Source organism: Nicotiana sylvestris, chromosome 2 (genome assembly GCF_000393655.2).
Source record: "Nicotiana sylvestris chromosome 2, ASM39365v2, whole genome shotgun sequence".
In the NCBI taxonomy this organism is placed as follows: Eukaryota; Viridiplantae; Streptophyta; class Magnoliopsida; order Solanales; family Solanaceae; genus Nicotiana; species Nicotiana sylvestris.
In genome coordinates, this window is record NC_091058.1 from 44,015,268 (window position 1) to 44,034,125 (window position 18,858).

At 36.9% G+C, this 18,858-nt stretch overlaps 2 protein-coding genes across 2 annotated transcripts; both read right to left on the reverse strand.

Annotated features, from left to right (window-relative positions):
* Nucleotides 1-9,919: 9,919 nt before the first annotated feature.
* LOC104226039 (SAP-like protein BP-73) lies at nt 9,920-14,485 on the reverse strand. The gene is made up of 3 exons (XM_009777923.2): nt 14,343-14,485; nt 10,584-10,928; nt 9,920-10,465 (listed from the first exon to the last, which is right to left on the reverse strand). Exons 1-3 carry the CDS (start codon nt 14,443-14,445, stop codon nt 10,134-10,136), a joined length of 780 nt encoding a protein of 259 aa, XP_009776225.1. The 5' UTR covers nt 14,446-14,485; the 3' UTR covers nt 9,920-10,133.
* A 2,539-nt stretch (nt 14,486-17,024) lies between these two features.
* LOC104226040 (putative expansin-B2) lies at nt 17,025-18,637 on the reverse strand. The gene is made up of 4 exons (XM_009777924.1): nt 18,493-18,637; nt 18,012-18,124; nt 17,510-17,706; nt 17,025-17,355 (listed from the first exon to the last, which is right to left on the reverse strand). Exons 1-4 carry the CDS (start codon nt 18,635-18,637, stop codon nt 17,025-17,027), a joined length of 786 nt encoding a protein of 261 aa, XP_009776226.1.
* Between the last annotated feature and the right edge of the window lie 221 nt (nt 18,638-18,858).

Genomic DNA, 18,858 nt, shown 5'->3' on the forward strand with positions numbered 1-18,858 from the left:
GACCCCCAAAAATGGAACTCGACGGGACAACAAGAGTGTTGTCATGAGGCAGCAAGAGTGTTGCAAAGCTTGGTGCATGAGCAGCACCAATGTCAAAAATGGGAAACGGGCAAGTGATGGCCAAGGCTTTGACGGAGGCGAGGCAGCTTGGCAAGGGCTTGACAATGAGTTGCGGGCTAAGGATGGCACTTAATCAGGGCAAAGGCATCAAGGCATGAGGCAGTGATGCCAAGGCAAGGCAAAAACGGATGGGCAAAGGCAAGCAAATGTGCAACGGAAAGGCAGTGCGCGGGCAGACTTGTCATGCCATTGAGTTGCGGCAAACGGGCCAAGTTCGTGGGCGGATGGCAAGGCTAATTGCGGCACAATGCAGCTGGATACAATGGCATTGGCGCCTAGCCCAGGCCATGGCACGAAATTGGGCAGCAAGTCTTGGATTGACAAAGTCAAAGGCGGTTATCGGCACATGCTGTGCACATGGGCAGCAGTTGAGCATTGTCCAAAAAGCTGGCAGGAGTTAGCACGTTTTTGAGGGCCATGATCTCATTATCTTTAGCATGATTTACATGATCCTAGTAGTTGGGGGTGTCAACTACACTAAGCTAAAGTAGTGGGCTGACTAAGCAAGTGCCTAAGCCTAAATATAGGCAACTATTGTGTAAATGGGGCTGGTTCATATGTTATAAATGGACAGCACCCTTCCCTTTTTGGAGAGAGAGAAAAACGTGTGAGAGCACACAATTGAGTTAGGAAGGAGTCCTAAACATGTTTTCAAGAGTGAAAACAACCTAAGGCTAAGAGTAGTCTTGTGAGGGTCAAGAGTGATCCTTATTTTGTACACGGATGTACTACGGAGTTTGAGTTTTCTTTGTATTCTCGAGTTAAATACAAAGTTGGGAAAGAGTTTCCTGTATATTGTGCCTTTTGTTCACTTTAATTTTCTGTCCCTTCATTCAATTTTCCGTTGCCTAAATCAGTATCTACTTACTACGTTGAAAGCTGCCTAAATAAATCTAAGTCCAAAGTTGCAGAATTTTGGCCGAGTGTTGGAACAGGCTGAAGTCAAGTAGAGACTTGGCTGCCGCGCAGGCTGTTTTTGTGGAGCATAAAACACCCCTGTGACACCTACCATGGTGGTGACGGGTGACGGAGAATTAGGGTTCGATTCCGGAGAGGGAGCCTGAGAAACGGCTACCACATCCAAGGAAGGCAGCAGGCGCGCAAATTACCCAATCCTGACACGGGGAGGTAGTGACAATAAATAACAATACCGGGCTCTATGAGTCTGGTAATTGGAATGAGTACAATCTAAATCCCTTAACGAGGATCCATTGGAGGGCAAGTCTGGTGCCAGCAGCCGCGGTAATTCCAGCTCCAATAGCGTATATTTAAGTTGTTGCAGTTAAAAAGCTCGTAGTTGGACTTTAAATGGAAATTCTCATTTTGAAAGCTTAAAATTGAAGAAATGAACTAGGATTGAAATTTTGAGTAAACGACCTCGGAATTGGGATCCGAAGGTTCCAGCAGCTTCGTATGATGATTTTTGACTTGGGAGTATTCCCGGATCGGGTTTTGGATAACCCGGGAGCGTTTTGGCGCCTATTGTGGAAGATAGCATTTTAGGAGAAATTGCATCAGTTTGGCTTAAAATGCATTTTAGTGTTATTGATGTCCGTTTGGAATTCTGAGACTGGGAGTAGCTCCATATGGTGATTCTGGATTTGGGAGCGTGATCGGAAGTAAATTCGGAGGTCCGTAGGTCATTTTGGAGCCGTTTGACTAAATATAGAAATTTAAAGGTTTTTGAGAAAATTCGACCGGGAGTGGAAATTTTGATATCGGGGTTGGAATGCGATTCCGAAAGTTGGGGCAAGTCCGTAATGTCGAATGTGACTTGTGTGCAAAATTTGAAGTCATTCCTGAATGATTTTGGCAAGGTTTGAGACACTTAGTCTCTTTTAAGGAAGCTTAAGTTGGAAAAGTCAACCGGATATTGACTTATGTGTTAGACCGCTCGAAATGCAAATTTTATGGTTCGGATAGCTTTGTTAGGTGATTTGGAACTTAGGAGTGTGTCCGGAATATTTTTGTGATGACCGGTGTAGAATTAAGCTTGAATCGGCAAAGTTAGTATTTTGGCGAATTCCGGTTGATACGTAAGATTTTGATCCAAGGCTCGGAATGGAATTCCGAGAGTTGCTGTAGCTTCGTTATGTCATTTTGGACTTGTCTGCAAAATTTGAGATCATTCGGACTAGTTTTGACGTGTTTTGACATCGGATGTGAAAATTAGAAGTTTCAAAGTTCATAGGCTTGAATCCGAGGTGAATTTAGTATTTTTGCGTTGTTTTGGGTGATTCGAAGAAACAACTAAGTTTGTGTCATATTATGGGACTTGTTAGTATACTTTGTTGGGATCCCATGAGGCTCGGACAAATTTTGGAAGAGTTTTTGGAAGATTTTTGCCGTTTTGAGCATAAATGTAATGATTTAAAGGTTCATTTTTAGTTCTAGAGATCCAAATTTGATTCCGAGACTTCCGGAATTTTGATAATGAATTATAGGACTGATCTGGAAATTTTGGTCTAATTTCATCAAGTCGCGATTGGGTTTTTGACGCGAAACATAAGTAATTGTTTGACGAGCGAAATGGATATCGCACTGGGCAAATAAGCTCTGAATTGAGTTTCGATTGAAGGGTTGTGTTCGTATTATTATTTTTGACTCATAGGAACAAGAATTGTCTAATTCCGAGTTCGTATGAAGGAGTTAGAGCCTTTTTAGTGAAATTAAAGAGTGTTGGTGCATCAGGTCTGGTGTGGCACTTTTAGCGACCAGATTAGCACCTTTAGCGACCAGATTTGGGTCTTTAGCGACCAGATTTTCTTATTAAAAGCTACTGCGTTTCTGTTCATTTTTTTTTACCTATTTTCTTGCGAAATAACACGGTTTGGGGCGATTTTTGAGCAAGAAATCATGAGAAATCTTGAGGTAAGTCACTTGTGATTATTTCTACTCATAATATTGAATTATCATCGAATAATCCTACTAGATTACATGTGTTTGAGGTGTAAATTGGGGATTTTGGACCTAGGGATTTGAAAATAAGATTTGAAGATTTGAGGGGTCATTTGAACTCCGATTTTGGTAAATTTTATATGTACGGACTCGTGGCGAGACGAGGAATCAGGTGATGTGACTTTCGTAATTTTTCGAGAAGTGAGCCCGGGGCTCGGGTTTGTCCAACTTCGTGATTTTTAGCGTTTTTCGAGTATTTTCGATTGGGTATTGTTCCCTTAGCATATTGTGATGTATTCGCTCTGATTTTGGTTAGATTCGACGCGCGTGGAGGCCGATTTGAGGGGCAAAGGCATCGCAAGCTATAGATTTCACTGGTTCGAGGTGAATAATGATTTTAAATGATGCACTGAGGGTTTGAAACCCCGGATTGCACAACATAATGCTATGTTGAGATGAGACACGCGTTGTATGACGAGCGCGAGGTCATTTACTATTGGGGATTGTGACTTGGTCCATCCCAGTTGATATTTTTACCGCGTAATTGATAAAGATTTATTGTTTTTCACTATGATTGGGGCTTATTGCCATATTTGGGCTTCGTGCCAATTATCTGAAATCTTTTGTGAATTTACATCACTATTTTCCTCACGAATTGAAATATTATTTGAACTCAGTCCAATTGAATTATATTATTTTGTGAACTCAGCTACATTTATACTCAACTCGAGATTTAATGATATTTATAATGTTGTTGAGCTGAGCACTATTGTTTTACTGATGCCCAAGAGGCTTATGATTATTTTCTGGACTGATTGAGGCCGAGGGCCATACGTGAGGATATGTTGAGTGATGTGAGGAGGCTTTCAGGCCTCGAGTGTTATATGAGGAGGCTTTCAGGCCTCGTGTGTGATGTGTGAAGGCTTTCAGGCCTATTGATATTGCGCTTGGGCTGTAGGAGCCCCTCCGGAGTCTGTACACACCCCCAGTGAGCGCAGGGTACCCAGGTGAGTTGGGAGTGGGCCCGAGAGGCCGTTGCTTGTGTGTGGTGAGTTGGGAGTGAGCCCGAGGGGCTGATGTTGTGTGCTGGTGAGTTGGGAGTGAGCCCGAGGGGCTGATACTATACTGAGATTTACATATTGAGCCCGAGGGGCAAGCTTTTGATTTATCCTTACTGTGGAAATTATTTGTCTTTACTGTTTTAAAAGAAGAATTATCTGATACTCACTGTTTTACTGTATAACTGATTTTACTGCTTGGGATAGCGCTATATTGTGCCGTTATGAGATTTCATGTTTTCAGTCGTTATTTATTTTTATTACTCACTGGGTCGGAGTACTCACATTACTCCATGCACCATGTGTGCAGATACAGGTAGAGCTGAGTTCGTTCCTGAGCGCTGATTCTTTCCAGGTCAGGCGATGACTAGGAGTAACGAGGTAGCTGTTGACGTCTGCAGCCCCGTTTTCTCCCTTATCTTTGTTATTTATGATAATTCCAGACTTTGTAAAATATTAGTAAACTCTGTAGTAGCTCATGACTTGTGACACCCCGATTTCGGGCTGAGTTGGGATGGTTTTCCTTGTTCTATCACGTTTATTTCGCATTTAAGATTATATTGCCCATGATTTAGACTTATTCCTGCTAAGTAATTATAAAGAGATGTACTGTTTTGTAGATTCGCTGGCCTTGTCCTCACGAGAGGCGCCATCACGACCGGGTTGGGATTTTGGGTCGTGACAGGATCTAAGGGCTGAGACAGTAGTGCTACAACGTGTTGTGGGCGAGGATACTCCTCAATGTGGTGCTGAACTTCTCAAGGTGAAAATTCCTGAACCTAAGGCATTTAGTGGTGCAAGGAGTGCACGCGAGTTGGAGAATTTTCTTTGGGATATGGAGCAGTACTTTCACGCTATTCGTGTACAAGACGGGATGGAGAAAGTAACCTTGACAAGCATGTATTTGAGTGAAGATGCTAAGTTATGGTGGCGCACTCGTGTGGCTGAAGATAAAAGTTTGGGTAGACCAAATATTGAGTCGTGGGAGCGGCTGAAAAAGGAATTGAAGGATCAGTTCCTTCCTAGTAATACGTCTTGGATTGCTAGGGACAAACTGAAAAAGTTGAAACACACTGGATCAGTTAGAGCATATGTGAAAGAGTTCACATCTTTGATGTTGAGCATCAACAACATGTCGGAAGAAGACAAGTTGCACAACTTCATGAGCGGGATGCAACAGTGGGCACAACTTGAGTTGCGAAGGCAGAATATTCAAAACCTCGCAAGTGTTGTGCTGCGGCTGATGCATTGGGCGATTTTCACTTGAGTGATGAGGCTTCTGCTTCAAAGTCCAAAGACGGAAAGAAGGACAAGGCAAAGGAGTGGAAGAAATGTGAAAATGGCAATGCAAATGAAGACAAGGGGAAGGGAAAACAGGAAGTTGGAACTTCAAAGAGTAAGGAGAAGGGCAGCAACTTCAGTGGTTGTTTCCTTTGTGATGGACTACATCGAGTGAGGGACTGTCCGAACAAGGCAGTGTTAAATACTATGACTGCCGCGGAGAAGAGGGCTGCATTGGAGGTGCTGAACAGTGACAAACAAACTGTTGGTGTCAATGCAGTTGTAGCTGAAGAGAAAGGGGGTCAAAGTGCATTGATTGTCAACCCCTTAGGACTCATACATTGAGTTGACCTCGACGAGGACGTCGAGTTTCAAAGGGTGTGGGTGGTTTGTTAGACCTCCGCCAATTGAGCTCGACTTGACAACAAGAGTGTTGTCATGAGGCAGCAAGAGTGTTGCAAAGCTAGGTGCACGAGCAGCACCAATGTCAAAAATGAAAAACGGGCAAGTGATGGCCAAGGCTTTGACGGAGGCGAGACAGCTTGGCAAGGGCTTGACAATGAGTTGTGGGCTAAGGATGACACTTAATCATGGCAAAGGCATCAAGGCATGAGGCAGTGATGCCAAGGCAGGGCAAAAACGGATGGGCAAAGGCAAGCAAATGTGCAACGGGAAGGCAGTGCGCGGGCAGACTTGTCAAGGTATTGATTTGCGGCAAACGGGCCAAGTTCGTGGGCGATGGCAAGGCAAATTGCGGCACAATGCAGCTGGATACAATGGCATTGGCGCTTGGTCCAAGCCATGGCACGAAATTGGGAAGCAAGTCTTGGATTGACAAAGTCAAAGGCGATTATCGGCATATGCTGTGCACATGGGCAGCAGTTGAGCCTTGTCCAAAAAGCTGGCAGGAGTTAGCACGTTTTTGGGGCCATGATCTCATTATCTTTAGCATGATTTACATGATCCTAGTAGTTGGGGGTGTCAACTACACTAAGCTAAAGTAGTGGGCTGAGTGGGCAAGTGCCTAAGCCTAAAAATAGGCAACTATTGTGTAAATGGGGCTGGTTCATATATTATAAATGGACAGCACCCTTTCCCTTTTTGGGGATGGAGTGAAAAAACGTGTAAGAGTACACAAAAAAGTTAGGAAGGAGTCCTAAACCTGTTTTCATGAGTAGAAACAACCTAAGGCTAAGAGTAGTCTTGTGAGGGTCAAGAGTGATCTTCATTTTGTACGCAGATGTACTTTGAGTTTGAGTTTTCTTTGTACTCTCGAGTTAAATACAAAGTTGGGAAAAGAGTTTCCTGTATATTGTGCCTTTTGTTCCCTTTAATTTTCTGTCCCTTCATCTATTTTTCGTTGCCTAAAATCAGTATCTACTTACTACGTTGAAACGCTGCCTAAATAAATCTAAGTCCAAAGTTGCAGAATTTTGGCCGAGTGTTGGAGCAGGCTGAAGTCAAGTCGAGACTTGGCTGCCGCGCGGGCTGTTTTTGTGTGACAGAAATCACGCCTGTGATAGCTACCGTAGTTATATATTACGATACTCCGATATTTTATATGTTAAATATAGTAATAAGAACAGTAGTTTGTCTTGAGTATTTTATTTTATCTATGAATTGCTCAAGCTAAACTAAAATACTCAAGACCAAGCTAAAATAAAATACTCATCTTCATATTAGTAATTCAAGAAGAATTGTCAAACCTTGATAACCCTTTTGTTCTCAAGATTCATAAAAAAAAGTGTAGTTCCTAATAAGGAGTTGGTGACCCAAGTCCAGCATTGAGATTGTCATCTGGCTAATAATTCACCTGAGTTGTGGTCAGGTGCGTCACAAAGATATCTTGATCTTTTAAAACCTTTTCTAGCTTTGGTTTGCAGTCATCGGTTGGCTGCTTTATATAATCCATATGTTTTACACACTCATAGAGGAAAAAATAGTATTTAATAAGACATCAAAAGTGCTATCTGCTAGTGGTCATAGTAAAATTCCGAGAAAGTAAGTACTCTATATTTGTTTGTTTTACAAAATCATTTCCTGACCTAAGGTCAAAACCCTTGAGTTCTTAAATCCCAAAAAGCTTATTTAATCATCTAAGGCACATGGATATTTTATATCCCTGAATGATGGATGGGTAAGAAGACCCTTAACTTAGCCGGTGTCCATACAATTGAAAAAAGGGTCAAGAATTGCTCTTGTAAAGATATGATACCTATAACTGTCAAGCCAGTAATGGTATGACTGTGAGGACCACCTTGAAGTCCAGGAAAGACTGCCTCGTTGATTTTGTGGTCATAGTCGTAAAAAGCTTCAGAATTAACATAACATAGTTATGCTATTAGTTTCAACACTATTAAATCAAGTATGATGACTATGTCATACCAATATAACTCAAGAGCAATATTGTTGCCTATTTCTGACGAAGAACAAGACAGTCGAATATTAACATATCATCTACATGAGATGTTGTTCCAACGTGATTGACATGATTTATATTTGTCACAAGGCGATTAGATTAGTTGTTGCTTCGCGAAATTTTAGGCATCGACGCGTCGTTGCAATAAATTTTCTTCTCTCAAGGTCATTCCTAAAGAATCATCTATTTACGGTATTTGCTATCCTTATCATGAGATTCCATTACCGAGCGAGGGCCCCCTTTTTTTTTTATTGTCGAATATCCATTAATCTGAATTTTTTGCAACTATTGGAACTCCAGCTGTCCTGATGTCATTTTACAAGAGTAGAATTGTGTTTTTTTTATCAAATAGCAAGAGATACTCAAGAAACAACAATTAAATATAATGAGCAAAATATCACAACTATTTCACTTTATTTATTCTGTTGTAAGCACGTATGATTATAAAGAATACTATTATAAGACACCGAACATGTAATATTTACACAACAAATATCTTTAAAGGAACTTAAGCTCTCAAATTAACAAAGTAAAATAAATTATGATAAATTACGTGTGGTTAGCTAAGAATTGTTAAACTTAATGCAAGAAAGTATTGGGAGAGCATGTAATAACTATTGACTTAAACTTAATAAAGAAAGTTTTCTCTGTCGGAAAACAATTGTATAAGCTAAATATAGAAAAGTATATTTATGAATACAATTGTGTGACTCCAGGGGTCATGTGGTACTCAAAAAATCAATCTTTCGAGCACAAAAACACTTGCAGGAACTTATTTTATTTTATTGAGTAGCAAGAAATAAAACTCTACGGAGAAGCATAGAGCAGGTATAGAAATTCGTACATCAACCCTTCCTTCCAACCCCTGGTCCACCACTATTACTGCCACCGAGTTATTCGTGAAAACTTCAATCATTACGATAACACTTTTAGATCTAATTTCTACAAGAATTAAGCATTCCCGTATCCCATAATTGCATCAGTAAAAACGATTATGGCATGTAGCTAAACTTTTATAAAAAATAAACAACATATAACGTAAGCCAAAAATAAAATAAAATAAGCAATCATAGATGAAACTTACCCCTTTAGGATGAGGCAGGAAACTCCAAGAAACTGAGTGTGTTGTGGGTAGAACAAATCAAGTTGGGAATTTATAGCAAGAATTGGAGATAAGGCACATGTATACAGGATACAGAATAGACAAAGAAAACAGAGGAGCAAGTCACAGACGACAACAGAGGAAGCGGTAGTAGGATCAAGATAACTCCACAGAGAACATGCTAAGCACGCACGCAAGAGAAGCGGGCAGAGCGTGTCTAATTTTGTAAGCGCATGAGGCCCTAGGGTTTTTTCAACCGCTGCTACATTGAGTATTAGGGGCAGAACAGGTATAAACTATAATTTTTTGTAAACTCACATTGACGAGTAGTAAATGTTGCATATTTTTGTGTTGCTATATGACTAATGTGTGATCCTATGGAATCAGAAAATTACTTGCTATGTGACTTAGGGGCGAGAAGGGCTATGGATGTAGCTTTAGGCTTCTCAAATGCAGCTATAGGTGCTACTGGAAAATGAAATGAATCCTTCAAAGGAGCAATCATGACTCTAATAGTATTGAAGCAGAAACAAACATGTATTTACCAAATTCCTGAAACTCATCTCAACAGGCGACCTTGACCTGTTGAAGAAAATTTCAGAGGAATATATTGTTATATACCCCTCTTGCAATAGATTAATCATGCAATCTTTATGGATAACTCTTGCTTTTCACCATATAGTTATTGCAAGCCATTTCCTAAATTGAAAAGGTGAATGCTCCTAGTTCAAAGGTCTTCATATATGGCCAGCGTTTCTACCAGTATCAGCTTTGTTATCAAAGGATGGATCCGTTTGCAGTCTTTGGACGCAAATACGAGAATGTTAGTCTTCCATTGCTATCAGCATTGGCCTGCGGTGAAAGAACAGAATAAACTAAACTGGACTATGATCTGATTTACATTGCAACTGGAAATGCTGGCCATCTGCTTGTTGAGTTGGGCAGATGATCTTCCATCATCGGGCTAGAGATCAAGTATGAATAACCCCTTTTCAACCATTGAAGCAAGTAAATTGTTGGGGAGGAGGAGCAGAGAAAGTATGCAACTTGAGAAAGAGATCATAAATGCAATTAGACTTAGAGACAACATATGCTACAAACAAACAACAACTGACTGTGTTAAAAACTCCCAGACTCTGCCTTCTCATCTTATTTCTCCATTAAAGAAAGCAGATATGAAAAGGAGACTAGTCCTTCAGTTAACTGTCAAGCATGTAAAGCACAGGACGGACGACTTAATCATCTTTGCATAGTCTCAACATCTGATGAGCAATTCCACAAGTTCACTTTTCTTCAGTTTTGAGTAACCTTTAAGTCCTCTAGATTTTGCCAGTTCTTTAAGCTGAGGAAGTTTCATATCCTCAATTTTGATTGCTTCCGTTTCACCATGATTACCTGGTGACGTCTCCGTCTTGAGCTCAACCTTTTCTTTGGAGTTAAATGATGATTGTAAGGGGGACCTTTTCACAAAGCTTGAGGGTGGGCGTGTTGATCTTGGATCTAATGTTGGTGAATAATCTGTTTTGTGTTCCTTTTGACCTCTTTGATGAGTCGACCCCTTATCACCCTTCGTATTTGACGTTGTACCTTCAAAAGCAAAGAGGTAATTATCTAACTGAGGTGTTATCATTTGCACTAGGATTAATTTTGGGAAAAAGGGAAATGCTGGATACAGGCTGAGGCAAAACTGAAAGAAATTCATTACCTTTTGACTCTGTCTTCGAATGACGAAGGATTTCCAAGACCGAATCAATAGTGGGCTTCTCTTCAGAGGACTTGGTACTTCTTTTCTTGGAACTTAAAGAATCACCTTTTGAAATTGAAGATTGTATTCTCTTGAAAAGAGAAATGATCTCTTCTTGGTTAAGTGAATTTGATGATTTACTGTCGGGGGATGACTGTATATCGATCTCATCTCCTTTGGATGTTTTCCCTGGTGTAGCATCTTTTGAAGACTTCCGCCGCCTGCTCCCCTCAGCTCTTATGGTCGAGAGAGTTGAACAATGACAATCCCAACGATTTGTACTCACGGAACGACCATATGCAATCTCTGCCAAATTGAACAAGCTGCATCAAAAATCAATACCTCAGTTTAAATTTCCAGAATTTCATGCCATCTAATAAGATGTTTGCCCATTGTGATGTCTGGATGAAATGTACAGCGTATCTATGGTGCCGGGTGTTATCATTTCTAGTGGACTGAAATAAAAAGTATCTAAAAGTGCATAATCACAAGATCCATATACAACCGTATGTCCAATTATCAAAAGTCATCTCAGCGAAAAAATAATAATAATATGCATGAACACAACGAAAGGAGATTACCAGTGGTTCAAATATGTCTATAAATTCATCGAGTCCAACAATCTCCCGACGAATATGTCCGCGAAATCAAAGAAAATGTGTTCATTGCTCCTTATGATTTAGACATAGAAAGGAAATATTTCCTTTCTTGATGCAAGATGAATAAGAAACGAATTGATGTTGAACAAAGTCCACCATGATAAAATTAGGAAGAGAAGCCAAGTGCTTGTTTGACGACATTCAAAATTGTTTTGCCCTAATTTGACAGGGACGGCTAGAGAAGGTGAGCATGCATAAGTGGTACGAAAGCCATAACGGAGGCATGGGTTTTTCTCATGAAAATGTGAAACTCAGAGATGAGTATTCCGAACTGACTGAAAAATACAGCATAGGAGGCTTGATGACAGGTTATAAGGTCAGAAAAGCTAAGTCAAGCCCAACCAAAGAAAAGATGGTTGAGACAAGGATTAGTGATCCTGCTATAATACAAAATACCTAATAGCTAACGGCCTTATGGTATCTATCCATCCATGCTAAAGCTTTTGAGACCTAGGGTTTGAATCAAGGTCTTAAAAAGCGTGAAACACAAATACACAATAGACACATTGATTCAGCAAAGAAAATAGACAAAGTGGTTTTCCATTAATCTTGGTAGCAAGTGTTAGCTGACGAGTATTTTGGATTTTAGCTGTGCAATGTGCAACACACATATGAATCCTAGTAGCTCAAAACTAAGGTACTAGTAGTGGTTTTCCATTAATCTTGGTAGCAAGTGTTAGCTGACGAGTATTTTGGATTTTAGCTGTGCAATGTGCAACACACATATGAATCCTAGTAGCTCAAAACTAAGGTACTAGTAGTGGTTTTCCATTAATCTTGGTAGCAAGTGTTAGCTGACGAGTATTTTGGATTTTAGCTGTGCAATGTGCAACACACATATGAATCCTAGTAGCTCAAAACTAAGGTACTAGTAGTGGTTTTCCATTAATCTTGGTAGCAAGTGTTAGCTGACGAGTATTTTGGATTTTAGCTGTGCAATGTGCAACACACATATGAATCCTAGTAGCTCAAAACTAAGGTACTAGTAGTGGTTTTCCATTAATCTTGGTAGCAAGTGTTAGCTGACGAGTATTTTGGATTTTAGCTGTGCAATGTGCAACACACATATGAATCCTAGTAGCTCAAAACTAAGGTACTAGTAGTGGTTTTCCATTAATCTTGGTAGCAAGTGTTAGCTGACGAGTATTTTGGATTTTAGCTGTGCAATGTGCAACACACATATGAATCCTAGTAGCTCAAAACTAAGGTACTAGTAGTGGTTTTCCATTAATCTTGGTAGCAAGTGTTAGCTGACGAGTATTTTGGATTTTAGCTGTGCAATGTGCAACACACATATGAATCCTAGTAGCTCAAAACTAAGGTACTAGTAGTGGTTTTCCATTAATCTTGGTAGCAAGTGTTAGCTGACGAGTATTTTGGATTTTAGCTGTGCAATGTGCAACGCACATATGAATCCTAGTAGCTCAAAACTAAGGTACTAGTAGTGGTTTTCCATTAATCTTGGTAGCAAGTGTTAGCTGACGAGTATTTTGGATTTTAGCTGTGCAATGTGCAACGCACATATGAATCCTAGTAGCTCAAAACTAAGGTACTAGTAGATTTTACTCTAAATAATTACTTTTGAGCTACATGTTAAAACTCTTCCCCTCACCTCTGCTTCCTTCCCTACCTCCGAAAGACATAGCTGCAAGAAAATCAGAAAATAGCAAAATACGACAAACCAAAGGATAACAACGACTAGTGCAAGACAGGGCCGGCTCTAATGCCTTGTCAAATAAGGCGTGTGCCTTAGGCCCCAAATATGGGAGCCCATTTATATAATAATTTAAATAAAATAAAATTTAGAGTTTTTAGTACAAACTTAGACTTTTTCATATAAAACAAAAGAAATTTTTGTAAATATGTAAATAAAGCAACTATTTGGCTTACTTAAAATGGGTAGTATGAAAATATTTTCTAACGTGCGAATTGAAATTGATTTGACAAGAAAAAATAATACAAATAGAAGATACTATAAACTCAATCAAATAAAACGGCTTGATTCTTTTCCAAATATTTATACTCGTATTACTTGTAGAATAATGTTATTAGTTCATATAACAGTTTCTTTTTTCAAAACTAAAATTGATAAATCTTAGCTGAGATAAATAATTTCTCAAGAAAGATTAAATGGGTTGGTTATAGTGGGCGTTTGGACATAAGAATTGTAAAATTCCAAAACATGGTGAAAATGGTATTTGAAATTTAGAGTTGTGTTTGGACATGAATATAATTTTGGGTTGTTTTTTAAGTTTTGTTAGTGATTTGAGTGAAAATGTTGAAAAATAGTTTTTTGGAGTTTTTTAAATTTTCGAAAATTTACAAAATGCATCTTCAAGTGAAAATTGAAATTTTTATGAACAAAAACGTTGATTTCGAAAAAAAGTGAATTTTTTTTGGAAAAAAGGAAAATTTTTTAATGTCCAAACGGGCTCATAATATCAATTGAAAAGGAATTATTGGAAGAAATCGATTATAAAAAAATTATTAACAACTTTGCATCTCAAAAAGCTAGAAGAATAGATTTCAAATAAAAATATATATTATAATCTTTTAAAAAAATTTTGGCCTCATATTAATCTTTGGCTTTAGGCCACATATGAGCTTGAGCCGCCCCTGGTACAAAAACAGTATTACTGCTAAAGGTGAGGGCCTGGTTTTAGGTATTTCCTACAGTTAGTGTACTACTAGAACCACAGATATAGAATGAACTAACTCACTGATCAGTTTTCACTGCAATATATACCTCAAGCATATCAGTCATCCCCTTGAGTTTTAACAAAAATTGCAGGGATTTACATCTCACTGATACGTTTCCACAAATACCTGGAGTCCTATCATGAGACAAAAGTTTAATTACGGAGTAGTACTAAATTCCAACCTAGATCAATGTTCACATCACAAATAAGTTGGGGAAAATGGGCTGAACAATCCTACTTGCAATTCCAGTAGTCATAAAACCCATTTTTTTACACTAAAGTTCCCAATTAAATTCCCAATAATCGAAGAATGAACTCATTTCATAGAATATTTTCATAAAGCAATTGATTAAAGAAAGTACCTTTGGGTAATCGGATTTCCAACTTGGGTTTACATAAAGCAGAGAAGGACGGCAAGTGAGAGATGGAATTGGATGAGAAAAGTGCAGTTGCTGTTACACCCATATTTTCCTTTTTCTTGGAAAATTAATTTTCGATTCTTAAGAAATTATGAGTAGATATATAGTAGATTCCTTATTTTTATTTGATACATACATTCACCACCACAAAAAAGAGTACAACGCGTATGTGGGCTGACCACATTTTTGTCACGTGCCCCCTCTAAATGCAACTTGCAAGTACGAGCAATCCGAATGTGGTTTTGGATGAGAAAATGATTGGAATTTTTGGCTTGTTTATTCTTTTTGGGGTTGTTTATGTTTATTTGGAAAAAATAATAAATATCTAAATATTATGGTTTTATTCGTGAATCTTCAACTTTAATAAATTCTTTTTTTGTAAATGAAGTTTAAGTCTACACACGACTTTTGACTTTTAATTTTTTTTTTAACTTTCACCAAATAATATTGTCCAAATGCCTATTTATTTTTGTAAGTGAAATTGAATATTGATTCTCTAATCCTTACATATTATAGAGACTTTCGGTCAAGTGGTATTTATGGGAGCCTCCTCCACAATAAGTATGATTCGATTCTTATGATTTTTCTTTTAAAATAAATCTTTTTGATATTACATATTTAGAAACTAGAACTTCACAAATTATTTTATAATTAATACTATAATTTATAGTTAAAATATTGTAGAATAATATAAAAAATAATCAAAAGATAAATTATCGACTCCTCAAATAATAATTAATTGTGCCTACATAATTATTTGCAGTTCAGCGGTAAATCTCCTCCTTTTTTCTTCTTCCAAATCCATTAGCTTGCTTCTATGGACAATGGGTTTGTTTCTTCCCCCTTATACATGGGTTAAATATGATGATCAACCTTTGAAGATTAATAGCGAAAGGAAAATTATATTGTATGTATTCATTCATTATCCCAAGCATTGTTGAGGTAAATACTCTTTTTCTTTTTTGTCGTAATATTTTTTTGAATTTGAGTTTTGTCGCAGGGTCTGGGGTGTGATTTTCTTAAATGGTTGAATCAACATGATTAATTGCTCTTGAAAAATTTAGTTTGAAGGACCAAGAAAGGGAAGAAAAAGGTAGAGTCAATTTGTTAGTTAGGATTTATATGCCTAAGAAATTGAATTGTATTGCACATCCTCTTTAGTATGAAATAATTGTCGTCGGTTACTTTTTACTTTTGTAAGTAGCACAAATTGTTTTTTTCGTTTGTAAATATGTATGTTAGGAGAAGCTTTTGTTAGACTATTTTATTGCTTTTCGTATTTAAATAGTTGTACTTGAACCGTTACAAAATGATGTACACCAAGAAAAATGAAAAGTCTTATTACTTTCTCAATCAATTACATTGAATGTTTATGTTATGATTTTGATGATTATAATATATGGATGTCATGTTGTTCTTGCTATTGTACTTCTAGCTAAGTTTATTATTGTTGTGATAAAGTAGTTATACCTTATGATAAAGTTATTGAACAATGTGGTTTACTACTCTGTCGCAATTCAGCCTTCTCATTTTATTTTGGGAATAATGTTAAGGTAAAAGCTGAAATTTTATTGTACCTGGTTGAATATAAGTGAAAGAAAAAGTAACGCTTTGAAAATCATAGGTCTTTCTTCCATGAAACGTGGGTCACATAAATAATCAATATTTTATTAATAATTTGAATTATATAGAAAATAAATTTTATTTTTCAAAAATGAACATATTTTATTTAATTTTTTACAAGGATAATTTTACTTTTCGAAATCGCATTAAGCAGGTGGACCTTTTTAAATAAATATCTAGAGAGTTGAGGGAAGATGACCATATATTTTTGAACAATCCAAAATACAAAAATAGAATTGAAAAATAAATATCTAGAGAGTTGAGGGAAGATGACCATATATTTTTGAACAATCCAAAATACAAAAATAGAATTGAAAAGTGAAGTATTTTTATTTTACTTTATGATTTCTCTATTTGATAAGAGCTGAATATGTTAATACGGTGCATTTATTTAGTGATAAATAATAACTCTTTGGTACCGACTTGTCTCCTTTTTCTTTGTCATTTTTTTGTGGATTTTGATTTCGATATATTAATCGATATTTTAGAATTGAAAACATTTTCAAGCTATACAATCATATCATTTGTACATTTTGTGATTTCGATATATTTATCGATATAATACCATTGCTTTTGCATATGATTATTAAATGAACTTAAGCCCCTTGAATATTCTCGTGCGATTAGGTTCAAAAATTTTACTAACAATCTCATAGTCATAACTAAAATATAAAACTTAGGTGAGTAGTTAGATGAATTACAATAAAATCTAATCTTTTTAGATTTCGATACAAAAATCTTTAACATATCTTCAATATTTTAATATTAAAAAAAGATTAGTTTATAAATTTGATGAGGTCCTTCTATCACGCGACCGCAGACAAATTCACCAGTTTAAAATAAATTAAAGAAAAGGCATGAAATAGAATAGTCGCATATTCAAAATAAATTAAAGAAGGTATTTTTACTTTATTAATCATACTTGATAGGGCAGGTAAAATAAATGGTATTCAACAATCTACATCATACCCTAATATTATTCCATTCTTAATTACTTTCACCCTATAGATTATTGGGAAAGTTGACATTTGATTTGTAAATTGATCTTGGTTGCCAACCGTCTGGAATGACATTTGGAGCGGTGACACTCTGCTTTGTTTCTGAAGTAAGTCTAAGGGAAAAGGGAGGTTTCTGTGTATCTGGTTGTATGCCAACACTCCAAGTTGCCCCAATCATTCGCTGCATTGGTACCCAACTCGAATTGCTTGTTTGGATTTCAACTAAAGAAAGGTCACCATCTCCATCTACTGCTTCAGATGTAACTGCGAAGAAATTAGGATTGGAGCCTTTGTCCACCTTAAATAAGATATTTGTGTTGTAATTACATGCTACCCTGTAAGGTTCAGTAAAAATAAAAGAAATTAATGCATTACTGGTGTTCATCAGAAGGAAAATAAGAAGAAAAAATTAATTTATTGCTTCCTATATAAAAACTTCCTATAAGATGGAACAAAGAAGTAAATTTTAGTTTTTGTAAAACAACTCACCTTTGGTAAAAAATCGAGATTCTTCCTGCATTATATAGTTGTGAAGCCTCACCAGCCTTTGCCAATTTTCCAAAGGCAATTCCACTTATATCGAAGTGAACAGGATCATTATTGCATGCTCCAGGGCACTCATCTGTAAGGGTTACTATTATTGGATTCCCTGAACAATGCGGATTTTGATCTTGAGTGCACAACACCTGAAAAATAATACCAATAATATAGAGATGTCATGCATTTATGCATAAAAATAAAATATTCATACACATTCTCGCTTTTGTCTAGAGTTTAATTTCCTTGTCATCTCATGCAAAATAAGGTACATTTATTCTACAAATTATAGATTCATAAGATCAATAGCGGAATCAGAAATTCTGTCAAGACAATTCAAAAAGATCTAAAATGTTACATTTGGAATTTGCACCTATATTTTCTCTAATGAGGAGATTTAAAACTTTGTATATTTTAAATGTATTTTTATCCAATTTATGTTATACACACACACCTGGTAACATGCTCCACATCCAGAGCTTTGCTTAAAAAGAGCTTGATTTCCTGCAGTGATCATTGCATTATAGGGAGCGCTTGCTACGTCATTTTCGAGCCCACATGCTCCACCTAGAACAGAAAAGTAAGAACAATATATGGTTTTTATCATTAGGCCTAGAATCACTAATAAAGTATGTAAAAATCAAGACTATATTGATCAAGCCATTTCGGTGAATATTTGTCTACAAAATTCTATTCGTATATTTTCCTTTTATTATGTAGGGGGATGGAAGAGGAAATTGATAAGGGGATTAAAAGATGCAAATCAAACCTCACCAATAAGGTAAAATTCAGATAGCCAATAATTAAAATAACTATGATTTACCTTCAAAATTATATTTGAAATTTAAAGCAAGTTTAGTTTAATTTTAATCAAGTAAGCCAAATAAGTCTTATGAAAAAAGAGAGTAGAAATAAACGACATTTCAAGATATTACCACTCCCGGGACTAGTAGGATTTTCATAAAAAGTTGCAACAGCTTGTGAATAACCGCTTGGTTGGCAAGAGGAAAATCTGACCAAATACGAGCAAAAAGCTACAAAAATCAAAAGGAAAAGACACTGAGGAAAATTTGCAGCCATGACCTAATAATTATCTGTGATTAGTGATGATATAATTATTTTTGCTAATTGCTTATGTAGTGCCATGTTAATTGGTACTATTTATAGTAAAAAAGAGAGTATTAGTTAGTTGAGAATATTAATTATGAATAATAAACCATTTTGCCAAAGTTGAGGATAGGAATTATGAATAATTAACCATTTTGCCAATTTAAGGTAAGAACTTTATTGCCTCACTATTT